This window comes from Manacus vitellinus, unplaced genomic scaffold (assembly GCF_001715985.3).
Source record: "Manacus vitellinus isolate BGI_N305 unplaced genomic scaffold, ASM171598v3 scaffold_2_pilon, whole genome shotgun sequence".
NCBI classification, from domain to species: domain Eukaryota; kingdom Metazoa; phylum Chordata; class Aves; order Passeriformes; family Pipridae; genus Manacus; species Manacus vitellinus.
Genome location: NW_021940208.1, coordinates 2,523,440 through 2,545,589, shown reverse-complemented (window position 1 = coordinate 2,545,589; position 22,150 = coordinate 2,523,440). Strand labels below are relative to the sequence as shown.

The 22,150-nt window shown below is 37.3% G+C and overlaps 1 protein-coding gene across 1 annotated transcript in view; it reads right to left on the bottom strand.

Annotated features, from left to right (window-relative positions):
- Positions 1-22,150, bottom strand: part of DLG2 (discs large MAGUK scaffold protein 2) — a 999,038-nt gene that overhangs the window by 973,335 nt on the left and 3,553 nt on the right. Inside the window, exon 3 of the mRNA XM_018071067.2 lies at positions 8,707-8,838. Coding sequence (XP_017926556.1) covers positions 8,707-8,838 — 132 coding nt within the window. The remainder of the gene's footprint in view (positions 1-8,706; positions 8,839-22,150) is intronic.

The window sequence follows — 22,150 nt, the reverse complement described above, 5'->3', positions numbered from 1 at the left end:
CATTTCTTCTCGAGACATCTTTAATATTTAACAGAGCTCCAAAGTACAGAATAATACCTGAGCAAACTACAGTAGAAGTTTGAGATAAATATGATATCTGTGGTTTCCTCTTACAATATATATATAAATTTATATAAGTATTATAAATATAGACATATATATTCACAAATATATACAGGTATGTATACATAAGATTCACTAGTTTAATTTCATGCATCTTATTATTCAGTGCTCAATCCCAATTGCACTTAAATCACTTAAATCAGTGGTTTTTTCACTGATTCCCATGACACTGGAAACACAGGGTTAAGAAAAAAGAGTATTGAGATTCCAAGTGATCCACAGAGGTGGCACCAGGAAATAAATTTGGCTCATTTATAACAGCTTTGAGAAACATAAAGTATAACACACTTCAAGGCTAAAACGTTTCTGTGATTTCAGAATTACCATGCAGTTTCTTAAAAAGTTATATTCACTGAACAAAAACCACACCACAGTCTAGCCTAAAATGACTCTGCAGATCAAAACATTAGAGTGGGAGAACAGCTCTGCTATTTTAGAGACAAAAATAAACATTGGGATTAGTGATGGAACAGCTTGCTCCAGATTATTTTCTTCCATTTTATTAGTAGATGTACAAACTACATTAGCAAGATATACATCCCGTTTTTCTTCCTTTAACACAAAAAAAATCAACTATCTCATTGTTCTTTTATATTCAGTCAGCTTAAAAAAGGAGACTATTCAAAATAAAACCAGATTATCTAAATGAGTTTCTTAATAATTTGTCTCTAGATCTCATCACCAATCAACAATAAAGGGCTATCCCTACTTAATGCAAAGAGAAAGAAAAGCTTCACACTGGGACAGCAGCCACATAGCAACAGCTGCTGCAACTGCATTTTATTAATTCTAATTATACACTGGATCCATATGGCCAAAATGCACTTTAAAATTAAAAAAAAAAGAAAAAAAACCAAACAAAACACCAAAAAAAAACCACCAACCCCCCCCTCCCTACAGGAACAAAAAACGGCTTTTATTCCTTGCCAGATACTGAAAACCAACAACCTCAACAATTATCACATTGCCCACATTAAAAATGGTTTATTTCCAATGCACAGCTTTTGTATTTTGAGTAAGTCCCCAAAGCTTCTGAATTCCTTGTCTGAGATATAAATGCTATCATTCATGGGTTAAAAGGCAACAAAACATGAGCAGAGGGTTGCATTAGGATTACAAGTGATTATGTATTACCCAGGTTGTATCAGTGCTGTAATCGGTTTCTTCTTGTACACAGATAGGCTGAGAATCCAGATACAGACCTGGGCTGGGATTCTGTATTTTTCAGAGTTCATCAGCATTCATACCCATAAATGTAAGGGGTATCAAAGTTTAGGTTTTGGGTTGAGGTCTTTTCTGGTAATTCACAAACTTTTAACATTTAAATTCTTTCAAAAAAAAATCTGATTTAGGGTACCCACATCTTTGCATATATATCTTCCCTCAAGGTGGAAAATAATCAAATTACTTCAATATTAAGAAGCTGTTGTGGGATGGCTGCTTCCATATCCAGGTTGGCCAGAAGGAACCAGGAGCACCATGCCCTGTCTCTTCTATTTGCTCCTCATCTCTAACCAGTAAAGACATTACCTTAATACTCAGTAAGTCCCAAAGGCTAAAGCAATTCTGAGATATTTTGGAGAAATATTTCAGCTCCTCCACAACAGATATAGCTAAGAAAAACTGGGTAATGTTTCAGACCTCAGTGAAACACACGTTGCCCAGAGAGGTTGTGGGTCTCCTCCCCTGAAGATATTCAAAAGCTGTCTGGACACAATTCTGAGTGACATGCTCTAGGGGACCCTGCTTGAGCAGGTAGGTTGGACTAGGTGACCTCCAGTGGTCCCTTCCAATCTTATCTATTCCGTGATTCTGTGAAACTCCCCTCTCTGAGTATCTTCAGACTCCTCTATAGTAACATGATGTCCATCTGTCTTTTTCTTGCATGTGCATCTGCCTGCCAGCTCTCAGCAGCTAACTTTGAACCCTCTGCCCAATGCCAATGTAACCTGATAGAAGTGAAGAAGCCTCATCTCCTCCAAAGGATCCACAGGTACTATGGATTGGGAATAATTAGAAGAGATTGAGAGAAATTATGATAATGCAGGAGAAATCGCATTGCCACAGAAGCAAAAAGAGCAGTGGGCCAAAATCCACTGAAAACCAGTTAGAACAGATCTGCTTTTTGCTTTTTTTTATCAGCAAATGGTTCGCTCCACGTGACCAAACTTTCACTGGAGAACCGTGAGGGTTAGTTCCCCAAACTGGCTGCAATCCAGCCACCAGCTCATTAAAAAAAAAAAAAAAAAAAAAAAAATCACACAGCTTCAAACCATCTCAAACCGTCCCAAAGATCCAGCACTGCTACCTTTAGCTCTTTTGAGAGAAAGTACAAATTTGCTTACTAAGAGAATTGGACTTCAAGAATAAAAGCAGCTGCAGCTGTCTTCAGGCAAAACAAAAGCTGCCCTTGAATTTAAATTTCAGTTCTGCTGTAATTTATGCCGCAACAAAGAAAGATGCCAGTTTGGGAAAGTAGGACTCTGTTCAGGGTAATAACAGGCTTCCCCATTGTCAGAGATGTCATTTGAGCGTCTCTCAAATGTGACAGAGCACTGAAGAGGTTTTGCACATTTCTTTTGCTCCTTGACATTTGTAATAGTCAGGGAGGGTTTCAATATTTTTAGATACGGCTATAGAAGAATCTTTATTTCTCAGTCAGGGAAGGTTTGAATATAAATCTCTGGAAGAATGACTCCAACACATGATCCCCAGCAAGTGAAGTCAATGGGGGTTCTATTCTTTGTGAATGCTGGACTCAGGCCCTTGGCAAGAGGATTGCCTCATGTCCCTGGGCTGGACACAGGCTTGGCTTGGATTAACACACAAGGAATTCAGTGTTGTTACAGGAGGTGAAATAGCCTGACATGACAAGCTCACGGAGGGTAAGTCTAGAGAGTGATGACAAAGGAGATCAGTGACCTTACACAGCAAGTAGCTAAGCACACCAAACATCTACCGAGAGCAAGCTTGGCAAATATGAATAGGTAACACCCAGTTGTGCTTTCCTGTTGAAAGGTTTCCCAGCAGAGCAATTCATTTCATATCTTTTTGGTCCCTGAAACACTGATACATGTGCTGAAACATGCTTCCTCTTGTGAACTGAGAAAGATGGGTAGTAGCAAAGGTCACCATAATCTCAGAAAGGTGATTGTCAACCACGTTCTCCATTTAGATATCCTCAGCACTAGCACCTTTATCCGGAACCTTGTGAAACAGGACACTGCCTTGTTTTCTGTGGTGCCATGAATGACAAATCTTAGGTCTGCTCACAGGAAGAAGTACAAAAGAGGTCTTGGTGGTTGTGAAGAAAAGCCTGAAAATATGATAGCAATGTTTCTCAAAGACAGATTGCAGAAGCAGACAGTAACAACCTGTAGTATTTTATAGATTATTTCTATACCTTTTGTGCAAATCTCAGTGCTACCATGTATGACTAGCACCGCATTTTTGAGGTGTTGAATGATCCTGACATTTCCTCTGACAACTACAATCGTTCTTCCACACCTGATTTAGTGCAGGCTCCACCTCCAGCCCAGGACAGTGATGCAGGTCTGCTTTTCCCACCATTTATCCTGCTTTTCATACATCTATTCCCCAGTCCTGACCCACCTCCTTTCCCTCTAGTCTCAAATTTCCTTGTCACTATTTAGAGAGTTTCTCCTTAAATACAACATGCCTAAACAAATTCCTTGTCTTCCAACTAATTGCCTCTACATTCTTCTTTCTATATGGTCAACAGTATAATTATTCTTCTCAGCACTGAAGTCTACAAATGGCAGGGGGACATTTTCATCATTATTCTTAGTCGACATGCCTGGCTATGTCTACCAAAATCTTTCCCATTCTTCATTCTTAGTGTTTTCCTTTTATGACAGTGACATGTTCCAACAGCCCACCATTACTCCTATGATAGGCTCCTCTCCAGTTTTTTATTCATATCTAAACTATCCTGAAATTTAACCATGGCCCTGACTATAAAAGAATGTCAGTTCCAGCTCACAACTTTGTAAATACCAAGGTCAACCAAACCAAAACAAATTCATAGGAAACCACACTTTGGCTTGATTCATGCTTACTATAATAAATATTTGAATTTCTTAAAAGCTATGCTACTTTTTAATAGATACATATATCCTAAAATAATTAAAGTAAAGCACTTGATTTGGGTCTCTGAAATGTCCTTGTTATATTCCCTATCTGTTCTATAGCACCTTACAGTAACATGGAAGATCACAAGATTTAACTAGATCCCTAGAAGTTTGGATAACAATATAACATTATTAGTTATACTGTCTCTTCATCTATAGAAACTTTTAACAGAAAATTAATATGTGATTGCAGAAGAATCAATTGGCTTCCTTTTTTATTTGGTTTAAAAAACATTATCACTCTTTTAAAATGGATTGTTATAACAGGGCTTATTTAAAGTGAGTTGAATGAGGTGAAGAGTCTAAAAAATTCCTCTTACTAAAAATGCAAAATTATATCCTAAGTCTCTAAATCCAGGTTGTGGCACAGATGATCAGTAAATTCTATAACCCTTACAGTAACTACACACATATTTGTAGCCATGAGAGGAGATAAATGGTCAACATTTTCAACTTTTCTCATCAAAGTGCAAAAATGTAATGTTTAGTATGGCAATTTTTAAGATCGGTAGTTTTAGAACATCCACATTATTTTGCAGAAATGGTACAATACCATTAAAAAAAAAAAAGAAGAAGAAGAAGAAGAAGGTGATGCAGATTTTAATTGAAAATATGCCATTTTAAAATTCAGGCAAAGTTACGCAAGTGTGAGAAAAAAACATAAGACGTGGTTTGAAAGTCCTCAGGAAACACGTCATCCACTGCAGATTGGGTTTATCCGAATTTTAGAAAAACCTATTGAGATTAGTTTTTACCTAATACTGCATAAGATGATTACAGTTATTTGTGGCACTTTAATTCCTGCTAGAAACAAAATGATGTTTTATAGAGATGTATCTACAAAAAAAAACCCAAACAACCCTGACATAAACCTCTTTCATCCATTCTCATTCCACAGAACTGTCTTCTAAGCTGTAGAATCGTGCACTTGTCTTAATGAAATGAAGTCTAGACAAATATACAGCAGAGGTTTCCAGAAATAAATTGTTCTAAACTATGTACTGCACTATAAAAACTGATTAAATTCCATGAAGAACTAAACTGGAACAAAAAATGTTTGGTTGCTTTGACACATCCAGATGACTGTTATTACTCTCTTTCCTGATTTCCCTTTTTTATTTCAGTACGATGCCTCTAAGATGCCCCATTATGAGACAATCCCAACAAATGAGGCATTTGGATTTCTGGAGGTTTCATTTCCTCTTCTTTGCTGGGTTTTAAAAATGTTCACATCAGAACAACATGTGCTACAATTTGAGAGCACCTTCTGATTTTAATATCATCTAGCTACAGATGACCCTACAAAAATCCTTACAAGCTCATAACAACAGCATAGCTCCTCACTGCACAGAGAAGAATTGGTAAGACCCTTTTGGTGAAAAAAATCCGGAATTAACTTAAAAGTAATGTCAATATCTTCTTGTCAATAACACATTCTTCCCCTTGCATGCTCCTTCTGAAGAGTTGTTCCCCCTCCCTCCTCTTAGGGCTGGATTTTCAAAGCATTGTGTTTGGGCCACTAGAGTGTAAATGGGACTCCAGAGACTGCAGCTCTACATGTCACTTTGAAAAAGTGCCTCTTAGCAACTAACTCAGCTGTAACTGAACACAGTGACTCTAGCAAGAAGTCTAGCAACAAGAACAGCCTGAAGGGAGAAAGAAATGCTTTTGAACCCAAATTAAAATGTAAAAGGACAATCCTTCAGTAATCCTTCTGTAAATCTCTCACAAAACTTTTTCTTACATAATTGTAGTGGTTTCTTGCATGTTTAGAATATACATATGAAAAATATTGAATCCTCTTTTTTCTTATGTTATTCCACTGTTCAGTAGTCAGCATTTAATATTTATGAAACACATTGAAGATAAAAATAGTCTTGCACACACTGAGAACCCAAGTTCAAAGATGGCTGAATCACATCACACAAGCATAGATTTGAGAATAAAAGGAACTAGACAATGCTAGATTTGAAAACTGCCTCTATTGATAATTAGTTTTCTTTGTCTGTTATTGTTATACTCAATTTGAGACATCCTACCGATTTTTAAAGCCTTTTGGAAGGTAACAAGAATTGAACACACACTTAAAGGACAGGGATGGTTACAACAGCTGAATTTATTTGTAAAGGAATCAAATTCTACTGAAGCTGTAGGACCTACAAAAACTGAATTTGGCACATAAAATTACATTAACTTTATGCCTGGTAGGAATGTGCACTTCTGCATCCAGGTTAACGATTCTGTACAAAAATCACCTTTTTCATTAGTAGTTACAACCTAAATATTCAAAAGGTCAATAAATTCTGGATAAAAACAGTTTGACAGCTGTAAATGAGATAGAGTTTTGGAAAGCAATGAACATTCAGACTCTGAAAATTAAGACTAATTAGGATTAGGCACAGAGAAATGTATGCTTTCAAGACCATTAGACATTCTGTAAATATAAAAGACAAAGGAAAAAATTAGCAGTACAGAACTTAAAAACAGACCAGAAGCTCTGCATTAGGTATTTCCTCATGTAGTGGTCTGATTTATAAGCGAATAGAGAAACTATGACATGAAGCTAAAACAGATGTCATGGAAGTAGGGTTTTTTTAAATATTGATTATGCAAGAATCTCATTATTAACTGTGTAATAACATCATCCACCACACTTAAAATACTGGTGAGAGGTCACTCTTTAGTATTGTTCCACAATCAAGACAAACCAAACAACAAACCAAACATAAGATTAGAGACTCTGAACACATCTTGGAATTCCCAAATCTCTGTTATAAAAGGAAGCATTTTAGAACAAGGAAAAGACATCCAAAGACCCACAAATTGAAATGCTATCTAACTTCTATAACACCATATTCCTCAATCTGGTATTGCAGCAATCAAAAGATGTAATTTCTTCTCTGGATTCAACCTTAATGTAGCTATAATCACTTTTTCATTTCTGACACATGTAATAATACATCAACACATATTGCAGTGTAGCCACAGGCAAAGCACACATGTTGTTAGAACACTTTGAAGGAATACTTCAAAGTAGTGCAGAAGTAAACATACAGCTAATGTCACTTCCATGACTGTGTATTTCTTCAGCACATAATTCTATATCCACAGACACCTTCATAAAAATAACACAGAAAGGTCCCATCTTTATTTTTCATTCTTTAGTTCAAATACATTTACAACTATTTGGTAAATACCACTCAATTATGAATCTATTTTTCTTTTATAAAGCATATACAGCAATTAAAATTAAGTAGGGTTTACAAAATAAAGCTAATAATTTTAAAGAAGCTGGAAAAAGTTACAATAGTGCTAGCAATAATTAATTCCAGTTGCAGGAAATGTTAAGAGACTGGTAGCACACATTTTTCATAAATTCCTGAAACTACTCCCGGACCTCCATCATCTTCACAATAACAGTGCATTATTGATGTACTTCTACTGTCATGACATATAATCAAAATTTTCCCCTACCTGCTCCTTACTGTAGCTCTGCAAGGAGTACTGTTGAAACTCTGGCTTTAAATGGCCATACTTTGAAGGCATGTGTGCTTCCACAAACATCATTTGTGTTAAGAAACGTGCCCTTTAAACTAGTTCTGCACAAAATGTACACATTTGTTTGTGAAGGAATAAAACACCAAGGGGGCAATGCAATGTGAGCAAGAGGACTGAGAAAGGTGGAGCAAGGGTGATGCACAGTTGCTGTCACCACTTCCCATGACTGGCAGCTCAAGCATGGCACAAGGAACAACAGGGATGCTACAGCAACCAGGTACATTCATGACCTCAAAAATATAATATTATTATATTATTTTATATGAAGCTCCAAAATGCCAAGCACTTGATTTTAATATCATTTACAAGATGCAATGGGAAACTTCAAGTAAATGGAAGAAAGATTGAGCAATACACCAGTGCACCTATTTGAACACTACAATATCATATGAATGGGAACATCCTGCCAAAGTTTCAACTGTGTCCTGGAGCAACTGCCTTGACTCGTTTTAGAGTTTCTTTGCTGACACTTTTCCCAAAAGCTTAATGCAAAATTAAATGCTACTTGGTGCTGGTGAAATCAATGAAACTTTGTCTATTTACCTGTAGAGATGGCCTCATCTTCCACTTTGCATAAATATCCTACTCTGGTTCTTTATCTTCCATTAAACAAAGGAAAGCAGCAAGGTTTAGGAATAACAATTCAATGCCTTATCTTGCATGATTTTTTTGTTACTCTTTCTGTTTTTATAAGTAAGAAAATACCTTTGAAATATCAGGACAATGAGTTTCCCCACAGAGAACCTGGAAGGATCATCTCAACATGCTGTTCATTGTAAACCCAAATTAAACAGTGACTAGTAAAAAAGTTACTAGGTCTGACCTAGCTCTGGCCTCCAAGAGCATGCATCTAGTATTAAACATTAGTACCTACCTAGAAGTGCCTGAAACAAGCTGCTCTTAAAGATGCCCATCACCTTTCTGATAGCTTTCTTCAGTTGTTGCTCCTCTGGCTTCCGTAGTTTTTTACAATACTCTTCCAGCAGCACTAAAGCTCGGTCAGTATCTAAAAACAAACAAGTACAAAAAAGTCTTTATTGGCTCTGTAAACTATTTAAATGCTCAAATATTAACCACACATTTTGAACAGCATTGTTCACACATGTAAGGAACATTTACAACAAATGTTCATAGAATCACAAAATCACTAAGGTTAGAAAACACCTACAAGATCATCGAGTCCAGCTATCAACCCTGCATCACCATGTTCCACACCAAACCATGTCCCCAAGCGCCACATCCACACGCCTTCTGAACACTCCCAGGGAGCATGATGTTGCTGCATTGTCATTAGCTGTATGGCACAAGCCACATAGACAAAACTGCACATCTGAGATCTCCCTGCAAAGGGAAAATAATCTTTTGAATGGCATCTACAAGTGTTCAACTTTCATTTGTCCAAAACCAGCTGGAAGCTATGAGGTTTGGACCAAATTACAACTTGCAGAAGCTACAAAATTATAGACAATAACCATTATGGATACCCATGCAGGAAAACTGGCCTTAAAACATATTCAGAGAAGACATGAAAGTGTTTGCTTTGCATCTGCAGCACTCAATTCTCTCTCCTCTGAATAACAAAAGCGTATCTGAAAGGCAGGTGTCCAAGAGCATGATGAGTTTTTTCTATTCCCTCAATACATAATATTGCTATCTACCTCTTTGCTAAATGAGACTATGACAGCATACTTTCATCCATGCGCCGGCTCAAATGGAGCAATCCAGCCTTTCTGTAAGAGCCCAGAGAAACAGAGCTCTGTTTTTGCTGCTGCTATTATCTCTGTGTAGTCACTTGCCAAGAGCATGAGTGACATATAAAATTATATGAAATCCAAACATCACCATCTTACTTATATGTGCACACACATATATAAAACATATAGAGAATTGTAGAATCATTACACTTGGAAAAGACTTCCAAGATCATAGAGTCCAACCTTATGTATATATCACATACATAGGAAGATTAGGGAGCATAGCAGTGTAGATATTTATATAATGGAGGAGCTCACAATTTTCTGCTTCAATCCCACCTTGAGGGTTAGGCAATTGTTTTGTTTTCACCTAAAGCCAGCAGTGCTATTAGGACCACTTATAACCCACAGAGAGAGAGAGAGATCAGCTCTTTTAAAGGCCAGGTCACAGTACCTGGGTTGGGCTCCCATCACAGATCATCCAAATCAAAACTTGTGGATCCAGTTGGGATATGGTTAGGGTACCCCCCACAAATGGTTGGGTATAAAGAACTAATTCTGCATGTGAGCTCAGCTTCTTTTGTCGTGAAAATCCCAGTCACATCGTATCTTTGACCTCATGACTGTGCCTGACTCACCTGTGACACCTGTACTTTCGTTGATACACTGAAAGTTCTGGCTGCCCTCAACAGAATAATTAGTCACTAACTTAAATCATGGCTTGGAATCAGTCATTCACCCTCCCCCAAGTACAAACAGGCATATGTAATGAATACAAGATCATTTATATTACAGTGAAGCAGCAGAGTGGTGGAAAACCATTGTAAAGCATCCCATACTGAGAACATTTCTTAGAAGTGGACTATCTGAGAAATTAGGAAAATAGGATTTGAACGCCTGTTCCACACCGGAGATACCAATTCCTTTTTCTCAGTGACTTGGTGAAGCATGCTGACATCCCCTCCTTCATTAAGCACTCCTTTCCTAAAGTGTACTGTTCCTACCTTAAAAAAACAGCTACAAAAAAGTAGTATCCTTTAGGGGTATGAGCAGAGTTTTTATTTTCACTGAAATCATTATTTTTCAGTTCCTCAAGATAAAAAAAGTCTGCTTTTGGTTGACCCCAAAAGAGTCCTAAACTTTACAAACTGAACAACCTGCAACAGAGCACAGCTCTAGTGTTAAATCTAAATCCCAGATAAATCCCAGATCAAGTAATGATCTTCTTGCCTCATTTTCCTTTCAAGCTTTAATAGGATACATTAATTTTTACTCCATCCCTAAGCTCCAGCATCAAGTTACAGCCTTTTCCCGCACAATCTCCCTCATCAGCAGTGTATCTAGTTTTCCAAATCATTTGTGATGGGTTGCATGTGCTGGGAGATCCAGTCAGGATCCCCCAGCTGCCCTGCTTCTGCTGGAAGCTACCACTGATGTTCTGGTATCAAGAGGAATCATATCTTGACCAAAAATATTTAGCATGCCGGGGAGGGGAGCTGTGTAACCACTGCTACTGGAGCACTCCTGAAAAGCCAAGGTGTTTATGGAGACTATTCAAACCTCCAGTCAATTTGGCACCAGATTATGCTTTCAAAAAAGCAACTTTCAGCCTTCTTGACGAACTTTCCTGATTATAAATTACTCAGAACTAGATCTTCATATTTTACAGTATTTAGCATGCTAGGGCATAATCCTATTCAGCATCAGCACACCACATTTATACCTCTGCACAACAGAGAGCAATATAAAATAATCTAATGAAACAGCATGTCTGAAGAATGCTAAGTACTCTCCCCAAGATAATAACCATTGCCAACTCCCAGTTATACCCAAAGCAGATGAGGGCATTCACTACTTTGCCTTTTGGGTCTGACAGCTACAAAATTTAAAATACTATTTGGCTTCAAGAATGGACTGCCTGGACTGCAGCACAATAGTCAAATAAGAACCATATTCCCTGCCACCCAAATTAAACGGAAGTTTCTTAATCTGAATTCCCACACATTCTTTTCATCAAGAAGAATGGGAGATTGGTGGCTTTCAAGAGGGACTGGATCACTGTATGTATGGGATTACAATATCCAGTGAAGCACACAGTTAATTTTTAGCAGCCAAAATAAGTCCTGTACCTTACAGCTGGAGTATATCATAAAGGCAACTAAAAAATCTTTGTTCTGTGATACACTATTCTTCAGTGTTGATACTAAAACCAAATTCAAGTAAGAACACAAATCCACCGAACACACAATTTAATATCCCAAGTGGTGGGGATCTCTGTGGATCCTGAGTAGGTCCTTTGTCTGTGAACAAAAGACCATTGAAAAGTCAATATCAGCTGTGCCCCATGAGGTGTGCTGAATAAAGTTTTAGGGTTTTTTTACTGCTTATTATGACACTAATTTTTAAGTGAGCCTACCGACTTTGAAAGATGACTTTGTCAAGAGCCATTCAGAAGATACAGTCCTACAAAAACTCACACATATTCTAGACAGTAAATGCATTATTATTTAAATCATACTAAATATTAAATAAATCATACTCAAAATATCTTAATACTATTATAAGAAAAATTTCTTTAGGAATAAAACAGCTTTTATGGTCCTACAGTATCTTGTCCAAGAGGTTATCAGTTAACCCAAACTAACTAATAATTCTGTAAGTTTTATTGCTTTATCACTCTATAATTTTTTAACCAGTTCAGGAATGTTTGTGGTTTATGTTACTGACCAGGGAATGGTTAATTGCCACAATATGGCAAATCAGAAACATGTGACACTGAAACAAAACTGTAGAGTAGTAACTTTGCTTATTGGATTTCTTTGGAAAACTTTGCTTCCTCTCTCAATCTAAAGTGTTACCATATAAGAAATTACTTAATTTTTCTTCTACAGAATGAGTGTCTGCTTAATATAATGTATTTATTTATGTTAGAATCAAAAAAAGGCAGATCCTTTCCTTGGAGTTATTATTCTAGAGGGGGACATTAGACAATACTCCACATTTTATAGTCTCCACACTGTATAGACGCAAATTTTCTGTGATATCAATTTTTAAAGGTCCATAAGTAAACATTTATGCTATAGAGCAAAAAAAAACTGTTGAGGCAATGTTTATACATCTGATGAAACAAATACAAAAACTGTATAGAAAATCCATTGTTAATACAACCTAAGTTATATTTTAACCAAATGTAGCTTTCAGTATATCTCACAGACAAAAAGTTTTCCAGTGACACTGTCATCAGGAAATGAAGCCATACATACAAGCCTATACAGAGTAAGGTGCGCTATATATCAGGAAAAATTAAATTATCACCAATTAAAAATTGTTTCTTAAAGCATTGCTCTTAAAATGTAAGCTTCACATAAGAAAGACTAAATTTGATAATTACACATATTTAAATTAATTCTGCAAATAATTTCCCATCTACTTTGATAAAATGATGTCAAAATCAATTCTATCTACTTCTCAGGGTCCATATCCAAGATCTGAAAGTCCCTTGCAATACTAATCAGTACCTTTAAGCAGAAAGATTCCCTTCCTCTGCCAGCTTGTTTCTGAGTCTTTGCCATGTTCTCATGATTTGCAAGCACATTTTAGAATCACTGAAACTCCATATAGGCAAGGAGACAGAAAAAATTGAGCTTCACTTTTTTCAGTAAGAGTGTAACAGCTGAGCACTTTTTTTTTTTTATGAAGGTGTTTAGATGGTTGGAAATCTTACAGGAATTACGTATACAGAAACCAAGTTAAAGGCTTAAAGGTGCAGGTGCTTGTGAGGACACCCATACAACTGCTGAGTAAGGAAAAGCATGCAAATGCTGTGAAATCAAAATGTCAGTATTTGAAGCACACTTTTTACACTAGTCTAAAAAACTCCACAGCTGCAGCACTACAGAGGAACAAGTTCTGTGGTGCACTTTGAGTTAGTTACCTGTACATTAGTTTGACTGCAGATCCAGGTGCTCAACTATTTACTTAAGGAAAACATAAACTCCCCTGGGAGCTGCACGTACTTGCTTGAAGGCAGCAGGATTGCAGGTCACTTATGTGCTGTTTGAGTTCCTCTAACTATACTCACTACAGCATTTACAGTATACCCCTGGCAGAGCTGAAACACTGCAGCTCTGCTGGTGTGGAGACTGTGTTGATTAAAAAATCTTTGATATGTACTGTGCCTTCATATGGGACTGAGGATGACACAGCACATGGCAGGTCACACAGCATGCCATCTATGGGAACAGCTATAGGATACAGGAAACAGTTTTCCTAAATATCTCCCAGATGTTATTCAAACCATTTATCCTTTAGATGAACTAAAGATATTATACTTGAAGAGAATATAGGTTTATACATAAATTTCAATAATTAATTTGGAAAAGAATTGACTAACAGGATTAACTGAAACTATACAAGAAAGATAAAAGTGATTCAAAACCAGTCTCCTAGTAGCTCCATTTTCAAAACTCCTCAGACCAGGGTACATTGAGTGATGATGACTCAAACCAAAGAAACAGATAATGGAAGCTCCAGGTAATTCAGGTAGATACTGCTATGGCTATATATATGAATATATGGCTATTTTCAAGACATTAGAGCTCCTTCCAGCCATAGGTGACTTTTAAAAGAAAAACACACCAACACATTTCAGGAGACCCTTTCTGGGTTTTTGACAACCAGAGTTGGGAAAATGTAGGGCACTGAAGCTGGAAAAGGTATGAAGGATGGGAGAGATAAACCACAGAAGCCAGAACAGAAGTGAGAAATGGAACCAGAGCACCACAAAAGAGAGCAAGGGAAGTGTTCACAGTGAATTTTGATAACTTTAGAAGAAAAGGATCTCAAAAACTACTTTTGGAGAGTTCACATCTTTGTGTAGATGATCACTGACAAAAAAGCCAGACATTTGAATAAACGCTGTTCCCTGCCTCTATTATTTTAAGTTGTCTTGATTTGATTCTCTGCTCCAGAAAGCTCAAAAAATTAAAACAAATTGCTACACATAAGCAGGAGGGCATGCAGTAGTTTATAAGAAATTTCAAGGCAACCTGCCTTGGGACTGATTCAAGCCAAAGCCATCAGTAACTCATTTACCTTTCCTAATCTTCACACACAACAGTAAACATAAATAAATGTTGCTAATATGCAATGCTCTGTACACACAAAGGAGGTGCAAAAAAGCCAGTTAAATTTTAGAAAGAAATGCAAGAAATAGTACACTAAGATAGTTGAGAAAAACACAAGCTGTAGGCTCCCATGCTTCAAAAGGCTTGAGAACTATCAGACAAATGACAATCATAAAATATTTACATATAAACATTAACATGAGACACAAATTAATCTAGTAGACTATACAGAGAGAAAGCAAGCAGGGAATGTGTGTCCCTGTACAAACCAGAAAGCTCCCAGCACCTCGGGCCCTTCATATCTGCAATAGGACTTTAAGGAACTATGAAGAAAAGGCAGCATATGGTTATGCAACCTTCAGGAAAAAACATAAGGCATTACATATGTGACAATCACCCGGTGTGAGGAGCATTCACAACAAACAAGCAAAAGGGTTAAAAATAACAGCTCCTGAGACTATGCATGACACCTAAACCCAGGGAAAACAGAGGGACAAAAAAAGGAAGGGTTAATTATTTAAGGGATTACCAGGCAGGTTTGTTTCTGGGGTTTCAGCTTTTAGCAACTAGATTGGCACACAGGGGAGGCCAACACATTGTGAAGATTAATCTTGGGCCAATGGAGAGTCTTTCAAGGAACGATATTTAAAGAAAACATTGCATTCTGAGTTGCCCTCGCTTTCCATTAACTGTAAAATGTGTGACATCCCTAAATTAACTGTAGCCTTGGTGAATTCTCTGCACAGACTGCTTTCCTGCAAAACACAAATTTAGGAACAGTTGAGTTGTGGTGTTATTCTAGACCTCTATGCTGTTAGCAGACAAGAAATGGGCCAGACAGTATGAGAGAGCTCCTACACAAGTACAACGGCAAATTTCTCAGAACAAGGCTATATTGTATGCTCATGTATGTTAAGGGGAAACCAGACATGCAAATGCCAAGGAAAACTGGACTAAAATAAGGAGGACAAGCAGCTGCACTAAACAGTGTTAACCTGCAGTTATGTTACTGCAGGTCTCTGGGCTCCAAATAGCTCATGCAAAAGGCTGCCACTGAATCACAGAAGTTGCACAGCAGTCTCTTGTTCCAGAAGATTGACTCGTGTAGACTATGCAGTGCAGAGGGCTAAATGCTCTGCAAGCCAGATTGCTTTGAAGGGCAGGAGTTAAGCCATGATGTGTCAGCTGAATTCTCTGAGAAGCAGAACAGACAGACACAAGGAGCCTGGAGGAGCCCTAATAGGTTTTCAGTTCACTTCTGTGCTGTGCAGGACCCAGGCTTACACCCATCCCACAGATGCCTGTCTACCTGCACTGATAACCTCTCATATCCACAAGATCTCTCACCATCCGATTTCAGGGTTTGAAGGTTCTAGCAGCTTTTTCTACTACATAATTCCCATCTTTTTTTGTTATAAATCAGGACAACTGCTTGTCTTCCAGTTGTCAGTGTGTAAAGCAAACCACAATACTCCCTTTACAGCCTCTTCTATACTCTGTGACTTGTCATGTCCCTCCCCTGCTCAGTCTCCTTTTTCGCAGTTCCAGCCTCTGCAACTTTTGTACACTGTTTACATTTTCAAAGCCCCTTATTCTCTTTTCTGGAATTAAATTTGCCTTAAAGCACAACCTATAAATGCAGGCTGGAGACCCAGTACTGTTACAGAACACTGACTGGTGAATGAAGCTGGACAGTAGTACCGTCAGTTTTATGAAACATGACACACACACACAAATGACCAGGGAAGTGATGATGATAAAAGAGTGCTTAGGTTCTTTTTTTTTTCTATTTGTTAAGAATCAGACTTTTTGTCTAATTTACTATAAGGAAAACTAGTACCTTAAGAAAAATTTTAGTTATCAATGATGATTAGCTACAATGTAAGTTTGTTATCCAAGTATTTTTATAGTTAGTTTTACAATATATAATCACATATCTATTCTGTTAAATTGCTGCTTTTACACATTTCTTAGTTTTAAATATATTCCTCTAAACTTGACTAACTGTACTTACCAAAGGAATAGGATAACTATATAAAGATCAGTGACTGGTTCAGCATAAAAATCACAAACTTTCCTCCAGCCTTTCATGTATGATCTGTTAATCTTATGCATCATACCTTACTATAATAAGGCAGAGCCCACTTATTATCAGCAGCTCGCTCTGGGACTTGGATTCCTCCTACCCTCCTTTAAGGGAGCACAGAGGGGCTTTAGCCGATCATCCCACCAGGGGAGTCATTCCTTTTTTCCAGGGAGCTCTTTTTTCCCAGCTACTTGAAAGTAATGTGGGGACTGCTTGCTGATGATCCCTTCTCAAATTTGGTGACCTATCTACACAGGTGACCTGTTTGTGTTTCAGATACTAGAACGAGCAGCATCTGGAGCCCTGAGACTCCTTCCAAAACTTCAGAAATCCTGCAGTTATAAGTAGCTTTACCTGAACTTCTTCTTTCTGTCTTTCAAGTGTCACGATGTTAAAATCTAGATGTACAAATGCTAATGTTAAATCAACAATGCAAATATGAAGACAGAATGAAATATGAAGCCACAACCCCCAAAATTATGTAGCACCAAATGAAACCCTCCTATTTATACAGCTGAATAAATGTAAATTGACATCTTAATAGGGCAAATTTGCTAAAGCACCCTGCTTTGAAGAGCTTACAATCTAACTGTATGCAATACACAAAACTAGTGGAACTTGATGCATAGTGGTAAGAGTAAAAACCAGGAGTTATACACTTAATAAAGCAGCTGTGTACTTTTTTTTTTCTTTATAAGAACATTCTGTATCAAAATTAACATAAATGTGAAAACTGGAATGAGACAGAAAGCTAACAAAAAGATGCCTGGCCAGGAATTAATAATTCCAAACTCCTACAAAAGAATATTGTATAACATGAAAGAAAACAATGTGGAATTACAAAAATTCCCATCTAATTGAATAACAGGAATGTCTTTTTAATGATGCAAAAAAAATGAAATGGAATGAGATCAAATTATCTTTATTTATTAGCAAAACAGGCATTATGGTCTTACATTTTCTCACATTCATGTTGGAATATTTAATTTAAGAACCTTTGTATTATACTACAGTCTCTGAGTCAATAACCAAAACATGTGCCTTCACGCAACAACACAAAATTAATTCTACATTTAGGCATTAAGCAACTCAGTCTGTAGATCTGCAAAGCGTGGGTTTGGGGTTGTTTATGGTGCTTTGGGGTTGTTTGGGGGTTTTTTGTTGTTGTTGTTAAAAGCACAGCTTAGCAGGCATCCATCTGCAAGGCAGTGTAACTGCAGTGCTCAAAACCTAGGAAGGAAGTGGAAGGTGACTTGAATTATTCCACCACAGCACAACACAAGACATGCTACACAGCCAGGGGAGAGAGCAGCATTCTAAAACAGAAAAGATCGGTTTCTGGGTGCAAAACCATACTGTCCAGATCCTCTCTTTCAGAGAAACTCTACATGATTCAATTCCCTGATGAATATGTTTTGAAGAGAGTATTAACCTCTTCAGCCCAAAAGTAAAGACAGACTTAAGGACAATCGCAGTAACTTGTTCTGGCAAAGAGTTTACTGCCACCAAAAACTCTTCTGGACCACATCCAATAAAGAGCAAATGTTTTCTTCACAGATTTTGTATGTTGACTACTACTGACACCAGGTCAAGGCAGCTTCACTGACTCTTTCAGGGATGAATATGGCAAGAGAAAACATGATCCTTATTTTTATAAAGCTGTTGTTTGGCACTGTGTTAATCTACAGTAAATACAAGAAGACACCACAGTGAAACAGACCTGAAATACTTGTAAGAAGCAAAAACCTAGTATGACCTGACCAAAATAAGCATATCTAAGTAAGGCAGGTTTTTCTCATTTTGCTGAAGCAGGGACTTTTTATCATCTTTTATCACATTTGGCTACTAGTTACAAATTCAGTTTTTTCTCCGTGGTTACCCTCTGACATCTAACTTGGCCATCTGGAACAAATTCAGAAGGAAAGAAGAGAGGATGAGAAGGAAAGAGATTATGCTTATAATGCAAGACACCACTGCTTCTACTGAGTGCAATATGCACTTAATAGGAATGGAGGAGAGGATGCACAGCTGCCTCTCGTGTCTGTATCAACACTATGGTTGCTTCCAGCTCCAGTGACTAACAGCATAATAATTTATAACACTTTTTTGCCCACAAAAATAATGAATAGTGTTAATTTATAGCACTCATAGAACACATAACGTCAGCTCTCATAAGTATGTCAGATAAGGAAATACTTTTCCCACTAAAATTTATATGAGAAACTGAGACATCATCTAACTGAGGTGAGTTAATGTGGTTAACCTGTGTTTTATCTATGGAGAGAGAGAAAATGACAACTGGCAAGAAGGTAATTCAGATCCTAGATGTGTTAAAATGCCCTTTGGAGGTGGACCTCTCTCTGCTGACCAAAGCAACGCTCCAGGACAAAAAGTTGTGCACCTGCATAGATGAGGCAACTAAAATGGTGTGGATCTGCAATAAACATCTGAAATGTATCAGAACAACAGTAGAGCTGGAAAAAGAGTATAAATTTCACTGTTCCCAGTCCTTAGCTTTCCAGCCTGCATGTAAAGAACAAAGACTTGTTCTGTACAATGCCTGCTCCTACAGTCCTTTTGTGTGCAAAATACTTCACTGTTTCCCACAGCAGAAACAATGTCTGGCTGGAAAAAGGTCACTGCCATAAAAGTAGCGACATCTTTAAATCAAAGCTTTGTGATGAAGCTTGGCACAGTCCAGACAGCAATTTTCTGACACTTGCTTATTTAACTCTTGGAAAGCTAAAACTGTTATTTCCACAGTCTGTAAACACAACCTAAACTTCGCACTGCTCCCATTCAATTAACTGTAAAAACTGAGAGGCGGTCGAACAAGACTTGGAGTGGAAGATGTAGCCTTTTAGCCATGTACTTATTTGAGACTACTCCTTCAGTAACTGAAAGGACAAAAATCTTGTAATACCAATTACTTATTGCAAGTAAAAGAGAAACAAAATTTCCAGTACATGTTGGATTTGCTGCTGTAAGATGTGAGGAGCCTGAAACCACATTCAGTGAGATTTTTTAGCACTAAAAGTTACAATCCTAAACTTAAATTTTGTTATCTAAAAAGAAGTTGCCAGTTTGAAAGAGAACTAAGGTATGAAGAACTCCACTGCATTAATGGGAGCTGGCTTTGTCTAGTCCTTTATGAACTTTGCTTTAAAAGTTCATGCTGAGTTGTTTTTAGACCCCTTCCTTCCAATAGACCAGCATTACCACTACAAAATCTAGCATTTCATAAAGTGCATCTGTCAGATTCTCCTCAATGGTCCAGAAGTTGTCCACATGGGGTAAGATTGATACTTTTTAATTGTTGACATTGATGTGCTGAATAATGCATGGCCTGGAAGGCATTTTTTAATATAAAAGGAATGATGCAAAAAGTTATTCCATGACAAACAGAATAAGTAGGTCTTTATAAACTGGCTAGAAGGTGGAGCAAGATGGAACTAATAGCAGCCCACAGATTTCATCTGGCTAAAGATACAATCCATCTCAGTGGAATGACAGAAAGCAGGACAAAGGCAATACAAACCCCAGCACTCAAGTATCTCTTACTGCCTAGACACAGCTAGATGTAAAGATGATGACAAGGTTAGTCAAGAAGCACATGTGCAGCCAGGCATCTAGAGGAGGGAGTTCCTGCCATCTCCGTATGAATCACAAGCAGGGCTTCAAAACTGGAATCTGGTCTCCATCACTGAGGAGCATGGATTTAATTAGCTCTTTCCATCACTGTGAAAGACATGAATGAATTATAGTAATATTTTATGCTCTTAACTATTCTGTTGATGAATCCAAAATACAGGCAATTACAGATCTAAACATAGTCCCTTACAGTTCACAGAAATCAACTCAGCTAAGCAACTCAGGAAGAGAGGGAGGAAAAGAAAACACACAAAAACCTGAATCCACTTAGTGACCTGACTTCAGTTCTGTATGGTAGTACTATTTTAGTTTGAAACAAAGCTTTTCTCAAGAAGTTCCATAACTTTTTTATGAATAGTTGTATTCATATATGGTCTAGTTTGTGAAAGCAAAGTAAAAATTAAGCAAAAATAATGCATTTATTGACTTATCAAATTTCTTCATCTCATATCATCTCTAAAAGATACTGTCCAACAAATCATTTTGTAACTAAAGTGAGATGTCTGGTTTGATTTAAAACTTGAAATGTACTTAAAAGTGAAAGATGAGCAAAAGCCAAAGAAAAGAGCCATTTGTTTAATCATGCAGAAATAGTGCATCAGTGTCCCGCCCCTTATCTGAAGGGAGCACATTCAACGCCACAGGATACTCCGTTCTCCCTTTCCAGCCTCACTTTTTGCTGAGACTGACAGCAAACATGTCAACTCTGTGAACATTGCTGGGAATGTGGAGCTTTATTCCCCTTCAGAATGAAGTGAGAAAAGAAAATCCTTTCCCTCTAACACATCAGGCAATGGCAATCACGTACTGACACAAACATGATCAGAACCAGAAGCAATCCTTTTTTCCGCATCCATAAGAAATTAATGTTTGTTCTAAGTTATATGATTTTTATTATTAAGCAAACTATTTTTTTCCTGACTAAACAGGCCTGGACTTTTAAAAGAGAGATGGAAAACATCATATCAAGCAGGAAGGTAAAGTGTAAATTAGGTGCAAAGTTATGTGAAATTTGAAGACTGGTACTGGATGTAAGATCTGTCAAAGGCAAATTCCCAAAATGCATACACTGTTCTTTAGAAAGACCCAGAACCAATCAGTGCCAAAGAAAGCAGCGTTTGGTAATAACTTCCAGCAATAAATATCAGCATGTTTTAAAGTTTGTTTTCACAGGTTTCTCTGTCTCAATATTGATTTTAGGAGAATATTTTGATCAAATCCAAAATAGCAACACAAAAATAAGTGCTGAAATGGAGAGGGATAATCCTGTCCTTAATGCTGCTATTGAAATACATACTTTTGCACAGCCTAGAAGTGAGAATCCCACCAAGATTTCTACAGATGGCCTGGGTAGGAAAGACAGCAGACATGATCTCCCAAATACATAAAACGAGAAAGGAAAAATAAATCACCATCAGAAACATAAAATTAGTTAGACACAAAGTGCTGTCAAAAGCATAAAGCAAATAAATGGGGGGAAAAAAAAAGGAAAAAAATCCCCTCAACCTCCTTCGTATTTATGGCATTAACAGGGATTACTTGTAACAACAGCGGATTTTTTTAAAAATGGTAGTGTGTTTCAAGTTGCCAGCATGCTTTTAATTATGTTTAGAAAGTTAAAATCTATTGCATGAACTAGACAAATTAAGTCATTCAAAATCATAATGAAGTTGCTGATTCGTTAACATTTTTAAACCTGCAATTTACATGCTTAAATGCATTTTTAACAATACCCTTTTAATACTCAGAGTCATTCACACT